We start from the raw sequence: 27417 nt of genomic DNA, 5'->3' as shown, positions 1-27417 counted from the left end.
AATCTGTCGGGCTCTTCGAAAATAAAAGCAATATTTATGTTAACATGCATGGGTTTTTTAAAGAAATTAAGTTTCCCTAATTTTCGGGGAGGAAAAGAGTGACAAATAAGTTAATATTACAACATCATATTGTTCTACAAGGTTTTAGCTCTCTAAGGAGCGATAGATTTTTATTTTTGGACCACTGGTTTGCAAGATAATCGATTTTTACCGAGACAACTTCATTTTGCTGCGGGTCCATTGACGCACGGTGGAGCGAAGGATAGGAATGCCCAGTCATCGCCTTACTACCCAACTTATTTCGGCTATTCCACTCCTTCCCATGGAAATTTCGTGTTAAAGCAAGGTGTTCTTCTGTTATTTAGATTGTAGAATTTATTTTTTATCTTACTCTTCTAAATATTATGATGCAAATGAGCAATTCTGCGCGTTCTTTAAAACTTTCCGTAGAAACATGAAAAGATAAGTTACTCAAAGATTTTTACTCGTTCTTGTGGGCATTTCGTGTTGAAACTCGGTATTCTTAGGGAATTATGATCGTAGAAATCATTCTTGACCTTACTCTTGTTGATTTGTTGACACAAACACATGCTTTCGGGGGTAAAAAGAAAAGGCACTGCAAGATAGATTGTACTTGTTCTGGTAGACATTGCGTGTTGAAACTTCGCAAACTATTGGTATTCTGATCGAAAAATTCATTTATGACCAAACTTATGTTAATATATATGATTACACAAACGATGATGACACATGATTTGAGGGGGATGGGGGTTTGTTCAAACTTTTAGTATAAGAGTGAAAAGAAGTTATTCAAAGATAGATTTCATTAGTTCTGGTTGAAAATGTACGGTGAATTGTTGATACTTGATAGTATATTCATCGAAAACCCCATTTTTAACCTTACTTACGCTAATAGATTCACATGAATACGCGATTTTTCAGCCCCATCTCATTCCATTGAAAGTGCACTTTTTCCCCTCCCACCGCCTTTTGAGTCATTTTGATAGCATCTCTACATACCCTTTTCCACCCTTAGATGCCTTTTATTATTCAAGGACAACTCTTTTTCAGCCCTTTTCTACTAGATCAAATATGAGAGTCGGCTGAGAAGAGAACAATCCAAGGAAGTAGTGTTTTGGAGACGCATGGATAAGGTAACCCTTAAACCAATCCAAAAGGGTGGACAAATATAACGAAAACTCTATTCAAAAGTATTGATAGAACATGCAGTATTACGTTCTCTCCATGAAATGTCCAAATATTACATAAGCCAGAATGTAAATAGCTTTTTTTTCAAAATCCGACCAACAACACATAAACTCCTCAAATGATAAATTTTGGTCTAAAAACGGGCAAAAGTAAGGTCTAAATTGAATTCTACGATGAAAATACTGTAAGTGCATCAAATTTTAAAATGAAAATCCGACTGAGTGTATTAAGACGCCAAATAATCCAGCAAGTGGTAAAGAAACAGCAAATTCCGTCCTCCCTTTTTCGGACAAATGTTGATGTAACTCTCTAAGTGGCACCTGGTGACAACTGAATACGATGGATTCATCATCCTGAGGGATCACTGGAACACGCCTTATGCACGATTGGACGGCTAAATGCGGCGAAATTAAAAGTCTATTTAAACTTTTATTTTCTTATTTTCGAAAGGATCTTCTTTGAGCAGACATTACAACGTTTAGAATTGAGTAAATTTAACTTTTTAATGGTGAAATATGTTCTTCATACACTCCAGAATAAGGTCCAAGCGTTCATATTTGTGCCCATTAATGCCACTCGACGAGGCAGGTATGGAAACTGACCTTAGAAAACAGAACAAAATATGCGGATACAGAAAATGGCAACTTCATAAGTCTAGGGGGCAAAAGCATTTGGCAAAACTATTAAACCAACACTAGATTCATATAATATGGATCCATAGGAACACATTCTATCCCAGTATTATACAAAACAAGAGAACACCCCATGTCCGAGATTTTATCCTGTTCGTCCCACTGATGTGCGACGTCGGTGAACCCGCAGCAAAATGAAGTTGTCTCGGTAAAAATCGATTATCTTTTAAACCGGTGGTCCCAAAATAAAAATCTATAGCTCCTTAGAAAGCTAAAACCTTGTAGAACAATATGATGATGTAATATTAACTAATTTGTCTCTCTTTTCCTCCCCAAAAATTAGGGAAACTTAATTTTTTTAAAAAAACCCTCACATGTTAACATAAATATTGCTTTTATTTTCGAAGAGCCCGACAGATTTCTTCCGTTTTTGGCTTAAATGACAATACTTGCATCCTACTTCAAGCTCCCGAAGAGACTTTTCGGTGTCATCAATGTTTAATTTAAAGTTGGTTCAGATGAGCTGTGACCGGCAAAAGAGCTGCAATTATATTTTATCGATCTACACTGAAAAGATGCCGAAAACTTCAACAAATGTTTTTTTTCTTTTTCATCTTTAATTCCAGGGAAAACATAAAGAAGCTTTAGAAATTCTTAGTGGTCCTCTAGGTAAGAAACTGGACCCGCACCTGGTGATCACGACTAAAAGAATTGATTTGCTGATGAAACTAGGACTGTGGCAGGAACTCAACCTTTATCTTAAAGAACAATTACTTGATGAGTAAGTAGAATATTTGACTAAATTGTCAGTTTTTGCTTTGATCGCGGGTGAGTTTATATGACTGTTTGTTAGCCTGTTCGGCCCCAGGTCTCAGTATTTTTGGGTTTGAGCTTTGGCTTGTTTGGAAGCGTCATAGTTTTTTCGCAGTGATGTGGCTTGAAGAAGGTATGTGGTGATACCTGCGGAGGATAATATGGACTGTAAATCAAACTGATCTCCAACACTGTGCATGTTGATTGGTTTACAAAGGGAGCCACATGATCTGGTTCTACCCCCATGCTGGAGCTAATCCTCAATAACAGTCTTTTACACCCCCTTTTTTTATCGAGATGAAGCTAGATTTTGTTGCTTATTTTCTACTTTTTTGACCATTTCATTTTTTTCTTGATTGCTAAAAATTATTACTTTTCCTGAATATTCAGTGTAATACTATTAAAGGTTTTTCATATTTGTGTAAAAATTTCACCCGCAAGTTAAGGAGGGAAAAAGAAGCTCAAAAGGAGATAGTAGTCACTAAAGTTGCGTTTTGAGGGTCTTCAATTTTCAAAATTTCCTTCAAACCACCGCTGGATAAGGGGAGAAGTTATATTTTTGTTAAACGGAACTAAGCACCGATTTTAGTTCCTTTCGAGGATTTTAGAATCCCGGATAGCACGTTCTGTCTAACGGAACTAAGCGCCATGGTAAAGCATTGTGAGCGTAGGACAGAATGAGCTCCGCAGTCTGCAACACTCGCCAATTCAACCCACATTCCCCCTCTTCTCCCTATGCTGCTTAGCTCCGTTTAGCAGAAGTATGTCCATTTGGCGGGAGTACTCGTATTTTTAAGGGAGGGGGGAAGAATTCCTGACCACCTTGGACAGATGTCCACCCGGGACAACACTGTGTCTTGGATAGTTACTATTTTTAAAATCTTTGTTTATTGAGTGTGTATTTCAATTTTAGGAAACATACTAGCTTCTGTAAGCTCTAAATCGTTCATTCCTGATCTTGGAATTTTTGCTGTGAAGTTAACAATTATGTTTGTGTATTAGTGAAAAAGACCTATGTGACTCATATACATTGCACTTTTTATTTCCAGGATAGATGCTTGGTCAAATTACTGTCATTATTTTACATCAGTTTTCCATTTGTGCTGCGGTCCTATCCTTGAAACTCAAATCAAAGATGGAAATGATAAGGAACAAATCAAAGAAAATGGCATGTGTCTTCCAAATGAGAAAATTAATAGTCAGCTAGTTGACTCAAAATTTGACGCTTTGAATGGAAACCCTGATAATAAGTGTCAAACCTTAATCAATGGTGTGAAAAAGTTGATGATAACACAAGAAAGTATAAAAAATGAGGAACCTTGCGGAGAGGATTCCTGCCATTTAAATGGAGATTTTGGGAATGATTCTTGGCAGAAAAACGACAAACAAGAGATTTCTAATCAAAGGCATGAAACTGACAGTAAAAATGTCTCAGTTGATGACACTTTGGGTTCTTGTGTCAGTTTTTTATCAAGATTAAGAGCTGAAAATGAGAGACTAAAACATCCCGTCAGAGGTCCCCTCCTTGCACCTTTAGAGCTATACCGCAGATTGACTGAAAGAAAAATTGATCCAGTCCCTCTTGTTGGTAAGCACTAGTTACTTTGTTATGTTTTACCTGAAAACCAAGAATTTCCGGTAATGGACCTCAATTTTTTTCCATTCCTAAGTTGTATTTGGCCAAAAAAAAAGAGAAAAAAAACCCCCCTACATTGATATTTATAGCAATTATCTGAAAGCTCAGGGAACCAAGCATTGTGAGCAGAAAAAATCGATTTTTATCTGGAGCTTGGCTCCATTGTTTCCCCTTACAAAAGAGCGCTTTTTGCTTTAAGTTGCCTCAGTGGTGAGATGGAGTAAACAGTTGAGCATTTTTTAAAATTTCACAAGACGGCTCGTGAAGGACTTAGAGAGCATGGTACTATTTTGAAATGTTGGAACTTGGGTTTACTTTTTGGATATTTTTAGGCTTCGGATCCTAGGGAAAGTTGTATTGGCATAAATTGATATTGTTTGGTTAATTTACTTGCTGAGCAATTTTATAATTTGGCAGAAACCATTGACATTTTGTTCTCGTCGAGTATTTCTTTCCACTGGTTTTAATTATTCTCAGTGTCTTTTTTAATCCAACACTGTTTATTTTTCTCTCCTCAGGCGATTTAGTGTCTTTACTCATGACTTATTTTAAAACATTCGGCAGTAAGCAATGTTGCCTCAGTGATATTCAAAATTATATAATTCTCCTGAACAAAAATCAAACAAGTGATCTACTGCTACAGATACAAGAATTGGTTGGGCTTCAGCATAACGAACTACCCTCTGAGGTTTGAACTTTTTCCTATTTTTCTTTCTCTGGTTAAATCTAGTTTTCTGGTGTTCTTCAAAACTTCAAAACTCAGATCATGTTTGCTCTACGGAGAGGAAAAGATAATTTAATTTGAATGACTGTGACAGGAATCATCCTAAGTACATCAGATTGTGCCTAGTTTTCTCTGTTCTTTCATTTTTCAAACAGGAAATGAAACAAAATTAAAATTTGAATTGCCTTCCCCTATTGCCCTTAGTCAGTTTCCTTCATCAGTTTAACGTATAAAACAAGTGAATCTTCATTTACCCCCTCTTTTAGACTATTTCCAAGCTACGAGGGTAGTCCCAAAAGTCTCGTGCGTTTTGCTCTCATTTCAAAATTGAATCGGTTTCTGTTAAACGGGCGTAAGTCCGCAAATCCAAATTTTTCAGGAGAGGCAAAAAACTGATTTTCTCGTTATGCAGGACACCACTAAATTTCAAAAAAGGGTTCAAAGGTTGTATAAACACCCGTTTAAAAGTTCTGAAATGTTTTTTTGGCTCAGAAAAATTTTAGTACCCTTTTAGGCTAATTTTAAGTTTTGGACTTACGCCCTTATACCAGAAAACGAAGGATGACTGAGACAGTTTCAAGCCAAAAAACTAATATTAAAGTAAGTTTGAAAAATGTAGCACATGGTTTTTTTCTTTTATATAGCATAGGGGGTTATATGTTTTTAAATTTATTTAAAGGCCTAAATTTTCTAAAATTACTCCTATTTTTCCAAAATTAATGAAGGTGACATGGGATATTTTCATTTAAAAAAGTGTTGAAACCAAGTTTTCAAATTTCAATCATGTATTTTTGTGATCAATGCACAATAAGAAGTTATATCACCTAACAGCTAGGTCAAGATGCAAATTCAATACAAATGTTCTTCATTTATTATGAAAACAGTTACAGAAACTTTAGAAATGCGCGAGTTTGAGAACTCGCCCCCCTAGTCCACAGGCTTCTATACATTGGACCTCCGCCATCTTTTCAGAAAGTGTGTATGTACCCTAAAGGAGGCTGAAAATGCAAAAAAAACGATTTTGAAATTTTTGGACTTACGCCCGTATAACAGAAACCGATTCAATTATTGTATGTGCACATGAGACATACTTTCAGCTCTAATTTAAGCCCATCAAGTTTTTAAAAATTGGATGAACAGGACGATCAGGAGGTCATTTCTCCTGCACCGCCTTTAATGCGTTTCCTGCCACCTCCAGGCGCGCGATAAGCTAGCATTTTTGGGAGCCACCTGGCTCGAATTTTTTTTAATTCAACCATTTATGAACAATTTGATGCAAGACAGATTGAGAAATTACAAGAATATATTCGAGCATTTTGTTAAGTGTAATTTGGCGATCTTTGTGGATAAAAGCGTCGACTCATTGCACTAAGTCACTATCGATCACACTTGGTCTACCATCTCGGGTTTCATCGTGCACTTCTGTTCTTCTTTCTCAAAACGATTGGATCAACCGCCGGACATTTCCATCGCTCATCGCATTTTCCCCGTAAACTGCTTGAAATCTGGGAATAATGTCACATGGCCTAACACCTTCCAAAGTCAAAAATCGAACTACTGACTGAACTTCAGAGTTCTTTGGCTTAGAAAGTGCCATAACTTTATAACACACTTTATATAATAAGCTTACACAAATGTCGAAAGAACACTGATTGTACTCATCATTGAAGGTCTTAAAAACAGCATGCTGAACAGGTTAACAACCCGGTAAAAAATATTGAAAAGGATTTCAATGCGATTGGATCAGATTGGCCAAAATTGTCTGCACATCTTACTTATCACGGAAACTGTGCGCCTGGAGGTAGCGGTTAACGCATCGAAGGTGGCGCGGGAGAAATGACCTCCTGAGCGTCTCGTTCATCCGATTTTAAAAAACTTTGGCCTAAATGGGAGCTGAAAGCATGCTTTATATGCACGTTTAATCGAGTATTCCATATCTCTCATACTTTTGAAATGAGAGCAAAATGCGCAAGACTTTTGGGATGACCCTCGTACTTAAAATATTTTGTAGCCAATCATAGTCATCGTTCTTATATAAAAAATTTACAATGTCTCCTCCCTGTGAAAGTGTAAAATAATAGTTTTTAAGAACACTGGGAAAAAGGTAAAATGAAAATGTGTACATACCGAGTTTAGACCTACAAATGCATGATTTCCCAGTGTCACACATTTCATGGCGTTAAAGCAACTTTGAACTGTCATTTCTTCTGGCCGAAAATTTTTTCAGGTTTCGCAACAGCCCATTTTAAAGTGTTAAAAGAGAACTTCCCCTCATTATTTGAATCGGTTTCCTGCGTGCTTTTCAATCAGGCAAACACTGAAAAATTTTTATTTTACAGTTGGCTAATACTGCGCCATTTACACTTAAGAGGTCATAACTTGGTAACCATGGATGTTCAACACAATCTGAACTGGGTATATGATTCTGTTGATGAGAAGATAGGTAGGCAACCCTCATAGTATGTAGCACTGGAAAATTTATAGACAGTAGTCTCTGGTAAAACAGGTGCGAGTTGGCACACATTTAATAGGCAACATGTGGCACTGCATGGTTGGAGCAGTTTTCAACCCCTTGCTGTGTTACTTCACTGGCCTAATGCGCGGCCTAGATTGTCTTATACTCTTATATTTATATCTGACTATTCACCCAGGTCAAACAATAGTGAATTCTAAGGAATAAAACAAAACACCTCTATCACGGCAGGTTTTTGTTTTCCTATCAACATTCTGAGGAGTGGGGTAACAAAATTTAATTTAATTTTTTATTCCTAAAAAATAAAAAGACGATATGTTTGCAGTAAAAAATTATCTCATGTGAACGTTTCAGCGTATGAAAAAAAAACTGTTAGAAGAGGGCTCGCAGTTAAGACCAAAATCAGGTTGTTAGGCTCGAAAATTATGACAGTCTGATTTTTGACCGTAAACCTCAGACCCCTCTGTCTCTGGAAAGATTAAATGGAAACTACCTCTGAATTTCGGCCTCTCTTGTGTCTGCTTACTATTGTACATTTTGGATAAAAAATTTTGCGACTATTTCCAATGGGAAATCGATACTTTTTTTTACTGTAAAATAAAAATTTTAGCCGGAGACTCATTTTAAAAGATATGCCGTTAATTTTTTTATTTCTCTAGGTCTTTCAAATGCAGCGTCATGTCAATCATTTGCAGATGTGCCGCTTTCTAGGTTTCCAAGACTCTTCTCATTTGGACAAAATGAAACTTGCTGTATCTTTTTGGAGATATTACTTGCATGGAAATAAGTTCAACTCTGGTACTGCTAGCTCCAACCCTGGGTATTTAATCTTTTCAATTTTATTTTACAGCATTTTTTAGTGTTTTGAGAAGTTTGATTTAAGTTATTTCAGTGCAAGATTTCATTACTTTCAATCCTGTGTATTTTTTAAGAAAAGATAGTATTTTGGACGAGTTGGGGGTTCATCTCCTAGGAGCCAGTAGAACTTATTCTGGCCTTCCAGGTTTTTACCAATCGCTGGCCTCGCTCTAATATTCATTGATGCAAATAATATTTGTAGATTTAATTGCAACTGGACAGTTCCCCAAAGTATTACTTTCTTCTAACCAGGCTTTAGTTTTATCTTTGAATTACAAATAACTGCCAGCCTTTTTAACTTTTCCTGGCTTTAAAAAATACGTGATTTTGCTTCATGAAATGTTTTTTAAAACCAAACGCTTTTGTTTTTAGGCTTACTAAAACATTTTCAGTTATGAAGTTGGTAATTAATTTCCCCCGTCCCCCTCTTGGTACTAATGCCATCCTGTCTTTTGATCTTTTTGTTGCAGGTATAATGATCCATATGTTCTACTTGCAGCACATGTGTTTTACGACTTATGGTGGCAAAGAAATTCAAGTACCTATCTAATTTATGCAGTCACTATATTAGAGTATGCCATATCAATCAGTCCATCAAATTATCATTTTAAATTACTTCTTTTAAAATTCTATAATCTACTTGGTAAGTAATTTTTTTTTTTTTTTTTTTTTTTTTTTTTTTTTTTCAGTTTTGTCTCTTCTTTTTTTGGTTCTAATTCAAGATCTGTTCCCTTGAGACTTTACTAAAATGCCTTTAGTCCATTTAAAAAAACCTCCGACTTTTTATTCGGACTTAAAATCCATAAATGCCAAAGCATGAGTCTTGGCCTCCATGACCAGACTGCTCGCTGGACATCCTCTATTGTGCAGCAGAAAGAGGCTTGCAACCTATTCATTGTAAGGGTAGAAACAATGGACACCCTTCATCTCTCCTTGAAGAGCTCTAGGATAAATTTTTTTACCGTGAAAATCCTTTAGTGTGAAAATTAAGTTTTGGCGCGAAATCATGATTTTAATGCACTAAAATTCAGTCAAATTACCTTAATTTCGGAGCGATATGCGGCATTCCTTGGCGAATGGCGGTCATACACCAATGCCGTTTATAAGCTTAGAATTAAGCTGATTTGATGGAATTGGAGAGAGATTTTATCATAATTTCGTGATAGAACTAAATTTTTTACGTTGAAAGATTAATTTTTCAATGGCCAAAAAATTTAGGTCAGGGTTCCAGAGCTCCTGGAAGAGGGATGAAGGGTGCCCATTGTTTCTACCCTAATAATGAACAGGTTGTGGGTCTCTCTTTGCTGCATTCCAGGAAGGTGTCCAGGGAGCGGTCCGGTCATTGCAGCGGAGACTGATGCATTGCCATTTACGGATTTTAATGCCGAAATGAATAAAAAAAATTCAGGTTTCGTGAGATGGACCATAAGAATAATTTTTATTCTAATGAAGAGTGCCACCTTTTCATGAAAAATGTCACTCCTTTAAGTTAAAGTGATTCGATGGACGCCATATTTTGTGTCAGAACGGCATGCGATATATCGCATCAATTGGTTCCATTTTTTCGGCTACTCGTCATTTTTCCTCAATTTTGAGATGGCAAATCTGTTGTCAGGAGACTGAAGCACTCACTTACCAATTTTAACGAAGAAATTCAACGTAATAAAGGCTTGGTTTTTTTTAGAGAGGGAACATTGCATTCGATACTGATATCGAAACTGCACTCGAATGCGATGTTTTCTCTCTAAAAAAACCACGCCTTTATTACGTTGAATTTCTTTGTTAAAATTGGTAAGTGAGTGCTTTAGTCTCTTGACAACAGAATTGCGATCTCAAAATTGGAGAAAAATGATGAGAAGCCGAAAAAATGGAACCAATTAATGCGATATATCGCATGCCGTTCTGACACAAAATATGGCGTCCATCGAATCACCCTAATGTAACTTAAATATTGACGATGAAAGTTGCAAAATTTGTACATTGATTGCAGTGTATCAAAATCTCCTGTGTTGCTCAGCTCTTTTTTCTTTCGTTTTTTTTTTAAAGAAATGAAAGGATGTAATGTTAGTTATTGAACACAATTTTTACAGAATATTCCCATCAGGATGAAGGAAAGTCAGTTAATATTTCAAGAAATGATGTTCCAAGATAAAACACTGGGCAGGAAGTGCAGGCAATCTTGTGGTATTTGTCCAACGATACACTAAGGATAGGGAAAAAATCAATATTCCTATCATAAAATTGTTCTTTTTTGGACACATCTTGCTGTATTCTTTTCAAATAATTGCAAAAGTTTACCTCAATTAAAATTATTTTACTTTGCTCTGTGTTTTAACTAAGACATCATTCTTATTAACTCATCGTGAAAGGGCTAAAACTCGCCCGGCAACGCACTTGACACGGGCTCGCTCTGGGGGCGTAAAGAGCGTGAATATTTCGGGGGCGCCTAAAAGGCAAGGTCTCCACCAATCCGCGAATTTTAGGAGCCACGGATAGCTCACATGGTTGAATGATGACAAGACAACAATTGATTGATTAAATGAATGATTGATTGATTTAATAATCATAGACAGAATACACGAATCAAATTTCAGAACAACGAAACCGAAAAACACAACTAAATCTTCTTCAAAATCTTCCAAATTTCCATGAACTCTCCAAAACAACCGAAACTCAAAAATAGACAAAAACTACAGCTAGCACACCAGGACTTGGCGGGGGCAACGGTCGGACGACTCTAATGTGCTGATCCTCTATGCCGGGGGTCTCGCGGAGGCTGCTGACGAATTTTCACTCAAAACGTTGACGGAAGGGTTGAACCGCACTCAGTGACTTGGCGGGGGCAACGGTCGGACGACTCTAATGTGCTGATCCTCTATTCCAGAGGTCTACGGAGGTTGATTCGACACCGCCGAAAAACACTTTGAGGACTCAGGGATGGAATTTTACGTGCACCTGGACATTACACGGAATCGCGACATTTCCCATCCCGGCGAACATGAGCGACTGACTTTAGAAATTTTCCTGAAAACGCACGCACCGTGCACCGCCGCTTCCTACGTCCCGCGCGTCCTGCCCCTTTACGCCAATAGCATCTCACGAAAAGTGCTGATCAATCTAGGGCTGGCCGCGGTTCACACGGGAAACAAGAGCAAAATCTAACCTATGACGTCACAATATTTCCTCCTCGCTGAGCCGCTGTCCGGCGTGCGATCCGCGCTATTCTCCCAGCACAAGGAGAACATGAATAATTTTTAAGTGTAGGGCTCAATTTTCGTTTCAATGCTAATTCAGTTTATAACTGGGCTGTTCTTAACTTTTCATTATTCAGCTAATGTAAGGGTTGCTTTTGATAGAGTAATCCATATCATGCGAGATGTTAATAATGGCTGGTTAATTCGCTATACTCATATCAATGGGGCTTCCTTTTTTTTTATCTTTATTTATATTCACATTGGGCGTGGTATTTTTTATTTTTCTTTTAAAAAAACAATGGTCTGATTATCAGGGAAAATGACCGAATTTTTAAATGATCAGTTAGTTAACTGAAAATATACCAAACACTCAAATGATTATTTTTTAAAACTTAACTCTCCAAAACGCACTTTCATCCTCTCAGGTTCTCAGTTGTAATTTACAACCTCTGCATTATTCCTATTTTCATCCTTGGAGTTTTTTTGAAGTGGTAACAATCATTTCTTATGAGCTTGCCATCATATTTTATCCCTAGGTGCTGTCAAAGCTGCCTTCAAATTTGCCCAACTATTGGACATTAAGCATGTGCAGCTAGTCTCTCTGGGGTATCTGGTTCAAGACCCGCTTATGGCATCAGGTCATTTCTCGATGTCCACTCATTTTTATGAATCAACTTTAAAATTCTTCCAGAGTAATGTGAAAGACGTAAGTTTCCACTTATTTTTTATAGCACACTTTTTTGTTATTCAAGTCACCCAAAAGGTGCTGACTACCCCAGGGTGAATCAAAAACCAGGTTTACTAAACTCTGGAAATCATCAAACTCTAGAAAATTGCAAGAAACTCATAAAAGTCACGTGCTTAGTTGATTTTTAAGGTAGAACTCATTCAGAAAACCACCCTCATTACTGAATTCGTGAGGGGAAACCAAATTAAATAATTTACAAGTTTTCAATGAAAGCGCAAAATAAAAATTGGTCTTCAGAAATAATTATTGTTGCGGTGACATCCATTGCAGCTATCAGTAGGGGTCCGCGAAGCCTCGCATTTGCTTCGCGTTTTGCGCAAAACGAAGCGCGAAATCGGAAAAAGCGAGGCAAAGCGAAGATATTGCGGTAACGAACGCGGTAATTCAAATTTTTGCGCTCTTTCGAAATCGATGCCGAATGCCGATGATTTATGGATAAATTCGTCCGCCTGAACCGGTTCTTTGCGCATGCGCTTGCGGCCGCTCCGCGGTATTTACGTCAATCCATGAACGGTCCATTCGGAGCCCCCTGTTCGCTGGAAAGTGGGAACCATCTGGGAACTGTATGGCTCTTTTTAACTCGGTGGCTTATGGGAGAATCGCGGGCTGCGAGTGGTTTTCGGGATTCATTACTTTTAATCAATCATTATTTCCGCGAATTTGGGCAATTTGTGTTCACCAAAGTCATAACAAATTAAAAAATGTACAACATTCCCGGTATTTATGAAATAAATTTTCATAAGTAGGTATTTTGTACTGAACTCAAACTGTATGAACACTTGTAACAAATGTTCATCTTATTTGCTCTTATGAGACTTTTTTACTTTGTGTTCTTGAATAAAAATCATAAAATTTTTTGAAAAGTTATAATCGATGGTTCTCAAATTATTATTTCCACAATTTTGTAGGTATTGCTATGTTTTAAATTAAAATAGATGAAAAAAAAAATTGAAGGAAAAAAAAGAAGTAAAATCAGTTTTTATTTTTTATCATTTCGTGATAATCAAAGCAAAACCGATGAAAAATTTAAAAAAAAATCGTAGACCTGCCGGCATCTGAGTAAAAATTTATTCTGAAAATTTAGGGGAAAAGGGGGGAAATTCAATGAATGTATTCTTCTCGTATTTCCCGGTGTTCAATGAAATTAACCACCGCCGTACGTCGAGTCACGACTTGCTGGAGTAACCGCCGCGAAATTCTGCAGGCTGCATCCAGCATATTTGAAGGGGTTTTTTTTGTCCGCTTCGCTTCGAAAAACGCCGCTTCGCAGGCCCCTAGCTATCATGCTCCCTCTTTGAACTTCATCACTAAATTCAATCTCTGGGCCAAATTTTTAGTAGTCCTAGGTGACATTTAGAGTACCTATATTGAGAGAGTATGGCCACTGGAGTTACCACCTCTGATTGGCTCAGCCATCTTAGGCTGAATTGAGCCCTTAGGACCCAAAAATGGCGGACGCAATAAATTAATGTAATGCAAAATGACTCAAAATACAGTTTTCTTTGCTTATCTTAACGAGAAATTTACTCAAATACGCTATTGCGACATCTTTACATATTTTTAAGGCTAATCGTGTGCAATTTTTGAGAAAAATTATCTTAGATGTAGTAAGGTTGGCAGCAAGTGCGGTTGGTGATAACCGTCAAAAGTTGGCAATGACCCCCCTCCCATCCACAAAAACCAAAACAAAGCACCGCCATTCTTGGGTCCTAAGCCTCTCCATGGGGCCCAGTGGCCATACTCTCTCAATATAGGTACTCTAGTGACATTTTCCTTGAATTATCCATCAAAAACTTTTGCTTCCGCTTAATTTTTGCAAACTTGTACTATTGATTATACAGTCAGCGTATGTCAGTGACAACAATAATGGTCAAGGTTGATTAAAAGGAGGTTGGTACTTCCAGCCATACTGATAACGTACTACTTTCAAACTTCGCGCTTTTTTCTCAAATGGTAACCCCTACCTTGTGATATCTAATTGGAAAGAACATTAAAAATTAAGAATTTTGGCGCAAACTGCAATTCAATATCTTAATTTCGACCAAGTTATGATAAGTCAAATGTCGAATTTGATCTAATTTCAAGAAATCAGAATTCTGGTTCAAATCATTATAGAAGAATAAATAGACGGTAAAATGTACTAAATTGTAAGCATTTTAAGTAAAAATCACAGGAATCACTTCAAACTACTTTTAAGGATATTTTCGGACTCCCAAATACATAAGTTCAAAAGTCATATGATTTTCCGGCGAAATGAGCCAATTTTTCCTAACTCGGCCTTAACAGTATCTCTGTAAGTTTAAAATTAGTTCAATATTTCATTCTCAAGCCTTCAGACTTCGGGCAAAGTTAAGAAAAAAAAAAAAAGAAAAAAAAAAAAAAAAAAAAATCAAATTCGGCCGTTTAAATTTTGTTTTTTCAACTTTGCCCTGGGGGCTTGAGAACGTGATGTTGAACTAATTTTGAACTTAACAACATAATGTCGAGGCAAAGTTAGGGAAAATTGGCCCATTTCACGGGAAAATCGTATGACTTTTGAACAGAAGTATTTGAGGGTCGGAGACCCTCCTTAAAATTAGTTTGAAGTAATTCCTGTGATTTTTACCTAAAACCACTTACAATTTGGTACATTTTCCCGTTTTCTTTTTTTCTAAGATAATTTGAACAGGAGTTATGATTTCTTGAAGTTAGGTCGAATTCAACACTTGACTGTAGGCAACAATTTTACCGATCATGACTAGGTCAGAATTAAGATATTGATATGCGGTTTGCGCCAAAACTCTTTGTCTTTAATGTTCTCTCCAATGATGCATCACCGTTGCCTGCGTGAGTGGAGGGACCTTAACTACGTTTCTGTGATGTCACGCTAGTCGATTAAATTCAGCCGCGGTTTAACATGTGTTCCGGTGGGAGAATGTATCATGCAAGTTCCTTTCAAGCTGATATCTTCTCAAATGTTGATCTATTACAAAAATTAGTGAGAACCTTTCCAAAAAAGGATGAAATTTCACTTTGGAAAACTAACTAGTGCACAATTGACACTGTCTGATAATTGAGAAAATGAAAGCTATGAAAGCTAAATACGGAAAATCCTTACTCCACTCAGACTCAAACGAGCCGTTCATGCAACTTCGGCCGATCGAGGGCCACTCTCATTGGCCCACGCGGCGACAGCCTCACTCATTGATGTTCCAATGGCCCTGAGATTATTGTTCTTCTCCATAAATATCTACCAATTTGACGTCTATGAACTGACCAGTTACGGCCTCTTCATTCTCGTAGGCAACGGTATCACAAGGTAGGGGTTACCATTTGGAGAAAGAAGTTGCCCCTCCCCCCCAGGAAGGGGCCAAAATTTTGACCTCTCCGGAAGATGGTCCCCTTCGAGATAGAAACACTCCCAAAGTTTCGTTTTTCTATCTCCAAGGGTTCCAAAGTTAGAGGGAGGGAGCAACTCTTTTGGAACACCCTGTCAAAGCCTGGCAGCTTAATTGATCTACTTTTGGAGCTAAGAGACCAAGTTTTGTGTGGCTAAATCAGGGGTCATACGCTTTTTCTGGAAAAAGGGCACATAATTTAAGTGCCCTTCTTCTAGGAAACTGCGGTTAAGCCAATTTCCTGTGTCTAGTTACAAGCAAGTACAGCTGTATTGGTAGCAGAGATGGCCGCAAATCTCTGCTCCACAACGTGTCTCATCTATCTACCTCTGGGGTCTGGGCACGGCCGTTGCGACGTTGTGCGATGGTCCCAACCGAGGGAGGGGGGGGGTATTTTGACACCAAATACGAACTATTTTTTATCATACAGAAGAGATAGGGTAACCTAATTTTTTTAGAAACTCGTTCTTTTCTCGGAAGTCCACCTTTAAAAGCCAAAACCTATGACCACCGTTCATTTCCTGATAAAGGACACCTAACGGAAAATGTAATAAAAAAAAATCCTCCCACAACACTAAACAAGCAGTAACTCCAGCGCACTGCCGCTGGAGAGCGGCTCTGGGCCGCTCATATCCAAGACATATATAAACTGCTAGCCGTGTTCAGCTCGCTGTGCGAGCTGTCACACCTAGCCGGGGAGTGCCCCTGGACCCCAAGTTCCTCGCTTCACGATGAACTTGCGACTCGTTCCGCGAGCCGCCACTCATAGCTATTAACTTTTAAAAGAACGAATTTACTTTTGTTTAACGAAGTATGGTGAATAGTACCAAATATGTTATCTTTGTCCTCATCCACAATCAGCAGACTTAGCATTTTAAGCCACGGCCGCCATCTTGGATTTTAAAATTTTGAAAATCTGACCAAAAATTCGAGTTTCCCGTTGAAAAATATTGCCGGATAGCGAGTCTCACGAAAATCGAGCGAACAGGAGTGGACTTAGCATTTTAGGCCACGGCCACCATCTTGGATTTTGAAATTTTGAAAATCTGACCGAAAATTCGAATTTTCCGTTGAAACATACCTCCGGATGCTGAGTTTCACGAAAATCGAGTGCACAGAACCCGATTTAGCATTTTAGGCATTAACACACAACAACGCCGCTAGGGACGAATCCGTCCATGAAGTAGTACGACTAGGAGGCTCGAACGACGGCATTCTTCCAAAAAAGCGCGAAAACTTGTCGTTTTGAAAATTCAGATTTTAAACGTGAAGTACATTTTTTTCAATACGAGATTAAAGCTCAGACCAGTTTTGAATTATCGACAGTATCACCATGATTCCAAAAATACACTACACAACATATCATTCGCTCACAAGAAACAACAATAAATTAAAATAAAATCATAGCAAGGTCCACAGCCGAAAATGGCGACGATTCCCATCTACCAACGCGCGCTCTAACCAATGGTAGATGTACCATTGGTAACATCCACTGCAGCGACCGACCGGAATAGCAGCTCTAGGTGCTAGCACCAGAGCCGCTAAAAAAGTATAATTTTTACCAATGGTTGTTATTCATTTTAAGGTGTATGAATCTATCGAAGTGTCGAAGTTCCGATGTAAGTAACCATCAGCGGCCGGAAAGTAAGAATAAAAACTTCTAATGCGTTTTTCTCACAACGCGATTTTTCGGTATGTCCCCTTTCAAAAAGTTCCTAAATTATTTTACAGCCAAGGCTTGCCTATGTTTTTGTGATAGGCTTATTTATATTTCATCCAGAAAGTGATGCTGATGCATGGTTCACTTGTATACGGTTTCCATTAATTAATCTACCGGAAACGCTGAGTTGTAGAGTTACCAGACAGGCATCATGAGGTTGGAGCTTAATGATTGAATTAAATGGTACATCTTCATATCTGACCCTGAAATTGGTGTTTTGTACTTACATTGAAGAATAGATAGGTAAAACTGCTGTAATAGACCGTGGGCCAGCAGGGGGTAACCCTCCCCCCCCCCCCCCCCGTGGGAATTTTGAAGATGGTGATTTTCTTGAAGCTCTCAACTAGTAGAATAAGATTTTCCTTGTTTACGCGAATTTTATCGTGGTGGGGGGGAGTAGGCCCCCCCTAAACCCCCCAAAATTGCTCAGAATTCCGACTTCTCCGCGAATTTTCCCACTTTTACCCGAAAAGGCTTGATTTTAGGGCAAAACTCCACATAACCATTCTTAAAGTTTGTGAAATTCTGGTCTAGAAAAGTCTTAAGTGACTTTGACCAGGACCCGCGGTTCTCCAAAATGGGGGGGGGGGGGGGCTTAAAATGTCAAAATATCTCAATTTTTCGCGAAAATGACCGTTTCGCCGCGATTTCTCGCCAATAACGCGAAGAAGGTTGGTACTATCGTAAAATCGTTTACCCCTATAATAACAGAGCATTAATTTTTCATTCTAAGGGCGGCCTAACCCCTCGTGGGGGGGAGGGGGGCCCCCCAGCAGTACCCACCCTATAAAAACCGTCAAGATTGGCCGCTTCCTTGAAGTAGCGTTATGCGCAAAAATGGGCGGCAAAATGAAAACAAGTAGCGTTTGTTCTGAGAGAACATCAATGTGGATTCTTGTGGGGGGTGACAGGGGGGAGGGAGGTACATCCTCCTCCCTCCCCCTCCCCTCCCCCCAAAAAATAATCACGAAAAACGTTAATTAAACGCGAAAATTCCACTTTATAAGACGACTTCAGGGCTTGTCATTGACACGCTTACACTAACATAATTTAACGAGGGGGGGGGAGGGGAGAGGGGGCCCTCCCCCTCCTCTCCCACCCCCTCTCCCTCCCCCAAATAAATAATCACGAAAAAATTTAATTAAACGCGAAAATTCCATACTCTAAAAGGCGACTTTCAGGGCGTGTCATTGTCACGCTCACACTAATATAATTTAAAGAAGGGAGGGGGGGTGTTAGACATCTTGGCCTCCCCAGCCAACATTAAAAAAGGGTGGGGGAGGGGTAATGTACAAACGTTACTTACTTAATAATAGGAGGGACGGGGAAACTTAGCTGCAGTAGGAGAATTGTAAGATTTGAAGGGATACGGAATTAAATCAGGGAACGTAGAGATACTATTTTATTTTTTGGAAATGACTGAAACTGAGGGGAGTTTATTCATAATTGACGGAAATGTACATACTTAAGCTTATGTCAACATTTTTGAAACGTTTGGAGAATAGGCTTAAAGTGTATTGGATCGTTTGCCAAAGTATTCAATCATTCATTTGGTCACAGACAGATACTGCAGTGAACTCTGATTGACGAATAGTTATCAAGATAGTTCGACTCGGAAAAAAGCAAAATTATTTGAATGTTTGCTTCTTATTGGTTTGATTTTTATTGAGTTTGCAAGATGAAGTCAACTTTCACACCGTCAGCGGAGGTAAACTGGCTAGACCCATCTCCATGCCTTAAATATACTTTTCCCAGTGAGTATATTGGGTGTATTTCTTTCGGTTCCATTCAGTTAAGAATAGATCGATAAGCTGGCTCTTGTTTTTACACTTGCCTAAATTACTTTTCAAACTACGGGGTATTTTGGTTGGGGGTCCATTCGTAAAAAAGTATCCCTTAATCCCCCCCATAATCGCTTAATGTTTTTGATGAATTTATCACTGCAGTTTCTGTCTATGACCAAATGAATGATTGAATACTTTGGCAAACGATCCAATACACTTTAAGCCTATTCTCCAAACGTTTCAAAAATGTTGACATAAGCTTAAGTATGTACATTTCCGTCAATTATGAATAAACTCCCCTCAGTTTCAGTCATTTCCAAAAAATAAAATAGTATCTCTACGTTCCCTGATTTAATTCCGTATCCCTTCAAATCTTACAATTCTCCTACTGCAGCTAAGTTTCCCCGTCCCTCCTATTATTAAGTAAGTAACGTTTGTACATTACCCCTCCCCCACCCTTTTTTAATGTTGGCTGGGGAGGCTAAGATGTCTAACACCCCCCCTCCCTTCTTTAAATTATATTAGTGTGAGCGTGACAATGACACGCCCTGAAAGTCGCCTTTTAGAGTATGGAATTTTCGCGTTCAATTAAATTTTTTCGTGATTATTTATTTGGGGGAGGGGGAGGGGGTGGGAGAGGAGGGGGAGGGCCCCCTCTCCCCTCCCCCCCCCTCGTTAAATTATGTTAGTGTAAGCGTGTCAATGACAAGCCCTGAAGTCGTCTTATAAAGTGGAATTTTCGCGTTTAATTAACGTTTTTCGTGATTATTTTTTGGGGGGAGGGGAGGGGGAGGGAGGAGGATGTACCTCCCTCCCCCCTGTCACCCCCCACAAGAATCCACATTGATGTTCTCTCAGAACAAACGCTACTTGTTTTCATTTTGCCGCCCATTTTTGCGCATAACGCTACTTCAAGGAAGCGGCCAATCTTGACGGTTTTTATAGGGTGGGTACTGCTGGGGGGCCCCCCTCCCCCCCACGAGGGGTTAGGCCGCCCTTAGAATGAAAAATTAATGCTCTGTTATTATAGGGGTAAACGATTTTACGATAGTACCAACCTTCTTCGCGTTATTGGCGAGAAATCGCGGCGAAACGGTCATTTTCGCGGAAAATTGAGATATTTTGACATTTTAAGCCCCCCCCCCCCATTTTAGGGGACCGCGGGTCCTGGTCAAAGTCACTTAAGACTTTTCTAGACCAGAATTTCACGAACTTTAAGAATGGTTATGTGGAGTTTTGCCCTAAAATCAAGCCTTTTCAGGTAAAAGTGGGAAAATTCGCGGAAAAGTCGGAATTCTGAGCAATTTTGGGGGGTTTAGGGGGGGGCCTACTCGCCCCCACCACGATAAAATTCGCGTAAACAAGGAAAATCTTATTCTACTAGTTGAGAGCTTCAAGAAAATCACCATCTTCAAAATTCCCACGGGGGGGGGGGGGGGGAATTTACCCCCTGCTGGCCCACGGTCTATAATGGTTCAAGCAGAGTGCAGACAAAAATATTCAAGTTCAACTAGGTCTCTTTTCATATGTACATCGCAAAGAAACTAATTTTGAATGGTGTTTCAAAATTAGGCTTGTGTGATCCTTTTACTCTAATATCGTGAGTTATGAGACGACAAGTAATACTAGTGATTAAATAAAAACATTGATTGAGGCGGAAGCTGAGGGCAATTTATGAAGGGTATTCGTAAAGTAAGTTAATATTTGTCATATCTTCTAAAGTAATAAAGATAATTTAAATCTGCAAAAAGTTTGTGAATTGTCATACTCTCAGCTTTTTAAGAAGCCTCAGTTTTTTAAATTTGATCTTCTGAGTGCCGAGTGACATCAGTTTTCCCACACCCCTCTCTCACCACCGTGTGTCCAAAATTTACGCGCATCTTTAGGGGTGCTCGATGAGAGTTATCATTTATTTCTTTGAAAGAATCTCAAATATTGATGCAAACAGTAACTGTGATGTCATGAAAAGGCTCAAATCAGCATTCAAAAGAAAATACCTTGGCCTTTTGTCTCGTCAAGTGACGCTGCTTCATGACAACGCTAGGCCCCATACAGCTCATGTGACCAATCAGTTGTTGACCTCCTTAAAATGAGACCTTTTCCACATCCTCCTTATTCTCAAGATCTCACCCCAAGTAATTAATCACTTGTTACCTGAGCTAGAGAAGGGTTTTGGCGAAAAAAAGTTCCGTGGACGACGATGAGGTGAAAGAAGCTGTACAAATGTGGTTGCAAAAACAGAATCACCAGTTTTACGCTGATGAAATCAAAAAGCTGAGAGTATGACAATTCACAAAATTTTTACAGATTTAAATTATCTTTATTAGTTCAGAAGATATGACAAATATTAACTTACTTACGAATACCCCTTGTAGAATTGTACTATTACTTTAGGTAATACACAATCGATTGCTTGTCTTCCCCTCTCTGTATTGTTTTTTCATTAATTCTTTTCCTTGTAATATTTCAGGAAAAAGGAAATTTGTTCTGTATCAGAATTGAATTGAATGATAAAGAAAAAAATTACCTTATCTTCAATCGTGGCTGTCGGTCATTATTACCTACTAAGTACAACACGCGCTATATGGGGGGGGGGGGAGTGACATTGTTGAGATGGAATGGGTATATGCATAAATAGATCATATAGCTCATTGTCCCGGTAAATCTGTCAGGAAAAATTATGCTGTTCCATCTTGACCCGCAGTAATTCATAACGCGGCCAAGCGGAAACTCATTGCAGCCGCCGCCATTGGATCGAAGCGTGCAGTGACCAGGGGCGGACCCCTTGATAAAATAATAGGTATTATTCTAATGGAAAGTTTATGCTATTCATTACTGTTGGAACAATTTTTTTCCCTCAAACTCTCCGTTTCATGGTAATAGCAGAGTTTGTGAAAAAAGCGCGATTTTAAGCAAAATGAGACTTTCCTAGCTGCAGGAAATCATTGCAATATCTCATAAACCGGAAGTCACGATTCAGTGAATGAATAGTGTTTCTAGGGTAATGATGCAATCGCTCCACAGTACATGGGATCCTTGCACTTACCCCCTCGAAAAAAGAAGCAAGCGCCAGAGAGAGGCGTGTATTGCCCCCCCCCCCCCCCCTATTTCATGATGGCAGCCTTAGCGGATAGCTGATTTTGGTAAACTTTTGATTTGTTGTTCTAGTAGCCTATTGCAAAATGATTCTGCAAAGAAACCCTCTATGTATTGAAATTCCCAGATCACCTTTTAATAGAGCTAATTGACTGGACTACCAAGCAAGCTCAAGGTGATTGTTAGAAAATGTTGAAGCACTGGTTTAGAGTTCCGTCTGTGATAGAACTATATTGCATCCGAGTAAATAAAACCATCGAAAAATTTCTTCAACCTTCAGTATGTTAACTTTGGATGTCTATGACTCAAGAACAAATAATTTTCTCAGGATGTTCCTGAGTTAGCTTTCAAAGATCTGAAAGTCTACTTTCATTGCGACCTTAATTCAAATAGCTGTATGCAATCTCAAAAGAGTAGGGTCCAAAAACCAAAATTGTGAGTTTCCTAAAAAATTAAAAAAAATTTCATACTTCAGTTGAAAATGAGAGTAAAATAAACATGTGATGCATGAAATAAAAGGTATTTTTACCCCTCATGATTATGTAAACATTTCACTTCAATCGGTTCAAGTGTTGAAAAGGTATGCCGGTTTGAGTAAATGTTATACCTTTTACCCTCTGCCATGCTCAATGGGGTTGGCAGTAAAGGGTATCCCGGGATAAGCATGTCAAAATGCCCTTGTGAACGGATTTTTATTTTAACCATTTTAAGTCATCAAGGGTGTCCTAAAACTTAGGTTTTGGGGAAACTCCCAGGAATTATATGACAGTAGGGAGGCTCGCTCATCCCACACGTAGAAGCGTTCCCTCCTCCAAACTTCAATAATAGGTACCTACGTAGTAGTGCACTGAGTACTGGCAAATTCTAGTAACTAAATTAACAAGAAAACGGCGTGTTCCGGTGTTGCGCACCACTCTGATCGACACGAAAATTCGGCTAAATGTACTTAAGTGTCTAATTTATAAGGTAGGACAATAATATCGGATGTCCCTCTTCTTATTTTTTGACACGGAGTGATAATGGGTGCCGAAATCAGCCGAAATGGGCAATTTGGCCGTTTTGAGGTCAGAAAATTGCGTGCTTGGGTGTTGCGCACCACTCTGATCAACTCGAAATTTTGGCTCGACGTACTTAAGTGGATCTCTTAAGAGGTGAGATGATAAAACCGGATGTCCCTCTTCTCATTTTTTGACACTGAGTGATAATGGGTGCCGAAATGGGCAATTAGACCGTTTTGAGGTTAGAAAATTGCGTGCTTGGGTGTTGCGCACCACTCTGATCAACTCGAAATTTTGGCTCAAGGTACTTAAGTGGATCACTTAAGAGGTGAGACGATAAAACCGGATGTTTCTCTCTACATATTTCTCCACGCCTAGTCATCAAAGGAGGCTATGGTGGCATTTTGGCCGTTTTGAGGTGAGAAAATTGCGTTTTTAAGTATGGCGCACCACTCCGATCAACACGAAATTTTTTCTGTATCTTATTGGATGTATAACGTAAGACTAGAGGCAATTTTTGTTTGTGTCCTCGTTTCCAGACGTCACCTAGCGCGAAAAAAGGAAAAAAATGATTTTTTTTAAAATTTTACGAAGTCTTTTAGAAGCTAAAATATTATCCAATGATAATGAATTTTTTTCTACAAAAACTAAGCTAATTGATGTAGATTCTGACAAATTTTGGTTCAATTCTACCGAAAATTACGAAAGTTATGAGGAAAAGACGTTAGCATAGTCAAAAATAGCCCCAAAAAGCGGTTTTTGGGGGTCTGAGGGGGGGCGGAGGGGGTTGGGGGGCTAAAATTCCCCAAAACCTAAGTTTTAGGACACCCTTGATGACTTAAAATGGTTAAAATAAAAATCCGTTCACAAGGGCATTTTGACATCCTTATCCCGGGATACCCTTTATCATTATTTTTGGCCGCACAGAAAGACCTGCAATTAACCCACAAAGAACTTGATGATCCTATGATGGTCTGATCATAAGGTCCTTTCACTGTATTGTATGTAAAGTGGTCCATCAAGAATGCCAAATCAATGTGTCAGGCTGCTTTCTGTGTTAACAAATCTGTTGCTTTTCAATTGTTTCAGAATTCAGATTTCATGATCATTTCCTATAAATTTGGCTCATTCTTAAAAATTGGAGAATTCCTGGAGTTTAGGGATAAGCTGAACAATTCTTTACTACATTATTTTGTGAAAGTTGAGCTGTTTCTTCTAGAACTTCTGACTTCTGCGAATCATCAAGCAGCCTTGAAAAAGGTAAGCGTGTTCTACTGAGGGTTGGACAGGAGGGTGTCCCTTGCATAAAGTGGCTTTCAAACCACCCAGAGTAAATGGAATTAAATTCTGGTTACGTTGCATAATTCTAGCATGTAAAAAACCCTGAACCTTGAATTTCATTAAAATTGAATAAATTGCAGGGGTTGCTACCTCCTCTTTTAACCATTTTTGCCTCTTACTCAGATAGACTCCTCCCATAAGAAAATTGCTGATGCCAGAGGAACAGAAGACTCCCCAAAATATTCTTCATAGCATCTAGTTTAATGAAACTTGTTCAGCTTTAACCCCCCCCCCTTTAATCTCCCTCTCTGATAAACCTCTAAATTTGCGGGGTTTTATGGGTTAAGAGTTTTTCGTAGGTACAATCGTCAAATCTTTATTTTACTCCATTCTCAAAAGTCACTTGTGCTGATCGAATGTCATGTTAATTCAGTCGTTACCACCCCTCAGTCCTCTTTTTTCTGCAGCAATATTAAAAAAAAAGAAGAAGAAGATTCAGTAGATTAGCAGCAGCCAGTTTGAAAAAATGCCGAACTTGAGACTTGCTGTCAATCGCCGCTTTTGTAAAGCGTATGAACTGAATTAATACTAAATTCTAGGTTACTAGAATGAACATTAACCCCCCCCCCCCCCCAGCCTAAGGGAGATTAACGAAGGCCGTTATAATGACATCTCTGAGCTGTGGAAGCAGAAAGTCAGGAGACTGCACTGCACTGATGATCAGTGGTGTGGCGATAGGTGTTTGGTAGGAGTGTCAACAAAAGAGGGGGGATTTACCACCAAAATTTTTAAAAAATGAAGCTGCAAGAACACAATTTTAATCCTCTCCTGTGAAAATTGTGCCAATAAATTGACGTTGCTTTTTTTTTTTACTGATCGTTTTCCCGCAATTTATTTTATTTAGTGATAGTTTAGTTTCCTCAAAATTGAAAGCACAACACGCACCTGCAGGAAAAAGGGAGACTGAGACCGGAAAACTGGGAGATGCGGCCCGTGCGCTGCTCGCAGGCTCAGGGGGAGGCAGAGGACGAACTGGCATAGAAGAAATTCGGCGGTTCCCTAGCACCTGCGAACCACTGGTATAGGAAAAAGCTCGACTGATGAGCGGCTCTCCTTTTTCGTTCTTTCTTAGCTCCATTTTCTCTCCACTATGTTCACTCCGCGAGCGCGGTCCGCCCTCGTCTCTGAACCCAATGCTCCTGCCACGCTCTGCACCCCGCGCCGGCGTCTCTCCTCTTTCGTCTACCCCTTCATCATTGCACGTAGGTTCTCTCTCTTCACCGAATGCAAATCACAGGTAACGTGAGACGGGCAGCTCGCTCTGCTTGTTCCCCTCTCGCTCTCATCCAGGTTCGGGAGCCGGTAGGGTACGGACGTCGCGTCGCAGGATTTTCGAATTGCATTCTTAAAAAATAGTACCCTATCATGGTCATTAATTCATGCTAGTTGCGAGCATTTCCGTGAGTGCTAAAGCTCTATTCATAAAATTCATTTTAGTTCATCATTCTTTCGTATCTTCTGGCGTTATTTTTTTTTTTTTAATTTTTTTCCTCCTACTAATATTTTACTCCAACATATTGATTTTTTTTTAATTTATTTTTTTTTATTTTTTGCCACCGCCGCCTCAAACATGAACTTTTCATTCTGCCACAGGCTACTGGTTTTGTATAGCTAAATGAAACTGGGTGAAAATTCCCACTTTTAGCCTCCGTACATGGAAGCCGTCAGACCAGTGTTATCAATTAAGGGTTGCCATTTTGTCCTCCATATTCATTTCACTTAACTTTGAGAGGTCATAACAAGAATCTGTCACTGTTGAAAAAATGCGAACCCCTTTTTTTCTTTCCAATTCAATGATTTAATTAATCTTTCAATACTGAACAGCACTGTAAGTATTTTACCCCAAATCATACAAAATTCAGTAGGCCATGAATTACACATGTGAATCTCCAAGTACAGCTGGTAAAAATATAGTGCAGGCTTTCTATCCCAGTGTCAAATGAGTGTGCAATGCCTCGTCTAATCTCAAACTTTTTTTAACTGTTATTATGGTTTTAAAACGTGCTTACTTCAAACGAAATACCCAATAAAATTTAAAACAAGTCAAAAGAAACAGAAATTATTTTACATTCATTTGTTATTGTCTTCCTGCTTAAGAATTATTGACCTCAGTATATCTCACATCATTTTATAATTTTATTTGTCTTAGGCTCCATCTGACTGTCTGATCCTAGACTGTGATACATTGAAAAATTTGGAAGATAACAGAAATGACAACGTATTCAACATCTGTAATCCATCAAATCGGTACATCCCTCTCTCTACAATTTCTTTGTTTTTGTATAATGTTCAATAAGGTAAATGTACCCTTTCCTGGCAGTTTTACGACTCTTTCCACAAAGAAGTCGATGACTTGTATACCAAACCATTTATAATCATCGGTTTTTAGGAAACAACCTATTCATCCAATAGCTCATTTCTACGATTGGGATAGAAGGAACTGTATCATAAAAGCAGAGACTGAGGGATCAAATTAATGATGTCTGCAACTGCGTTTTATGTTACTCACTCAGACCCTTTGAATCATACAAGGTCTGTCCGGAAAGTATTGGACCATGTTGATTATCTCGCCGTCAACGGTTGAGAAGAGGTCAAGGCTTAGAATTATCTTCGCAGGAACTCTCATAAGTGCAGGTGTAAAGCCCGATTATCACACGTTGAATCAGTCGTTGGTAATTTGCTGATTAATGCGCGCTATTCTGCTTTGATCGTCGGATTTCGTTTTTCCTAAAAAAGATGAAGTTAAGGAGTGTGGGGTGGGAAAAGTTTGTGAAGGAGATCATCACAGGAGACGCGTCTTGGGTCTATGGGTAC

At 38.9% G+C, this 27417-nt stretch overlaps 1 protein-coding gene across 1 annotated transcript in view; it reads left to right on the top strand.

Annotated features, from left to right (window-relative positions):
* Positions 1-27417, top strand: part of psidin (phagocyte signaling impaired) — an 87312-nt gene that overhangs the window by 39037 nt on the left and 20858 nt on the right. The window contains exons 6-13 of the mRNA XM_072301299.1: positions 2468-2622; positions 3704-4242; positions 4809-4978; positions 8147-8307; positions 8816-8988; positions 12076-12245; positions 24352-24522; positions 26753-26850. Of these exons, the coding sequence (XP_072157400.1) occupies positions 2468-2622; positions 3704-4242; positions 4809-4978; positions 8147-8307; positions 8816-8988; positions 12076-12245; positions 24352-24522; positions 26753-26850 (1637 nt within the window). The remainder of the gene's footprint in view (positions 1-2467; positions 2623-3703; positions 4243-4808; positions 4979-8146; positions 8308-8815; positions 8989-12075; positions 12246-24351; positions 24523-26752; positions 26851-27417) is intronic.

The sequence above is a fragment of the Bemisia tabaci genome, chromosome 1, assembly GCF_918797505.1.
Source record: "Bemisia tabaci chromosome 1, PGI_BMITA_v3".
Classification (NCBI taxonomy): Eukaryota; Metazoa; Arthropoda; class Insecta; order Hemiptera; family Aleyrodidae; genus Bemisia; species Bemisia tabaci.
This window is presented reverse-complemented; position numbering and strand designations above follow the sequence as displayed.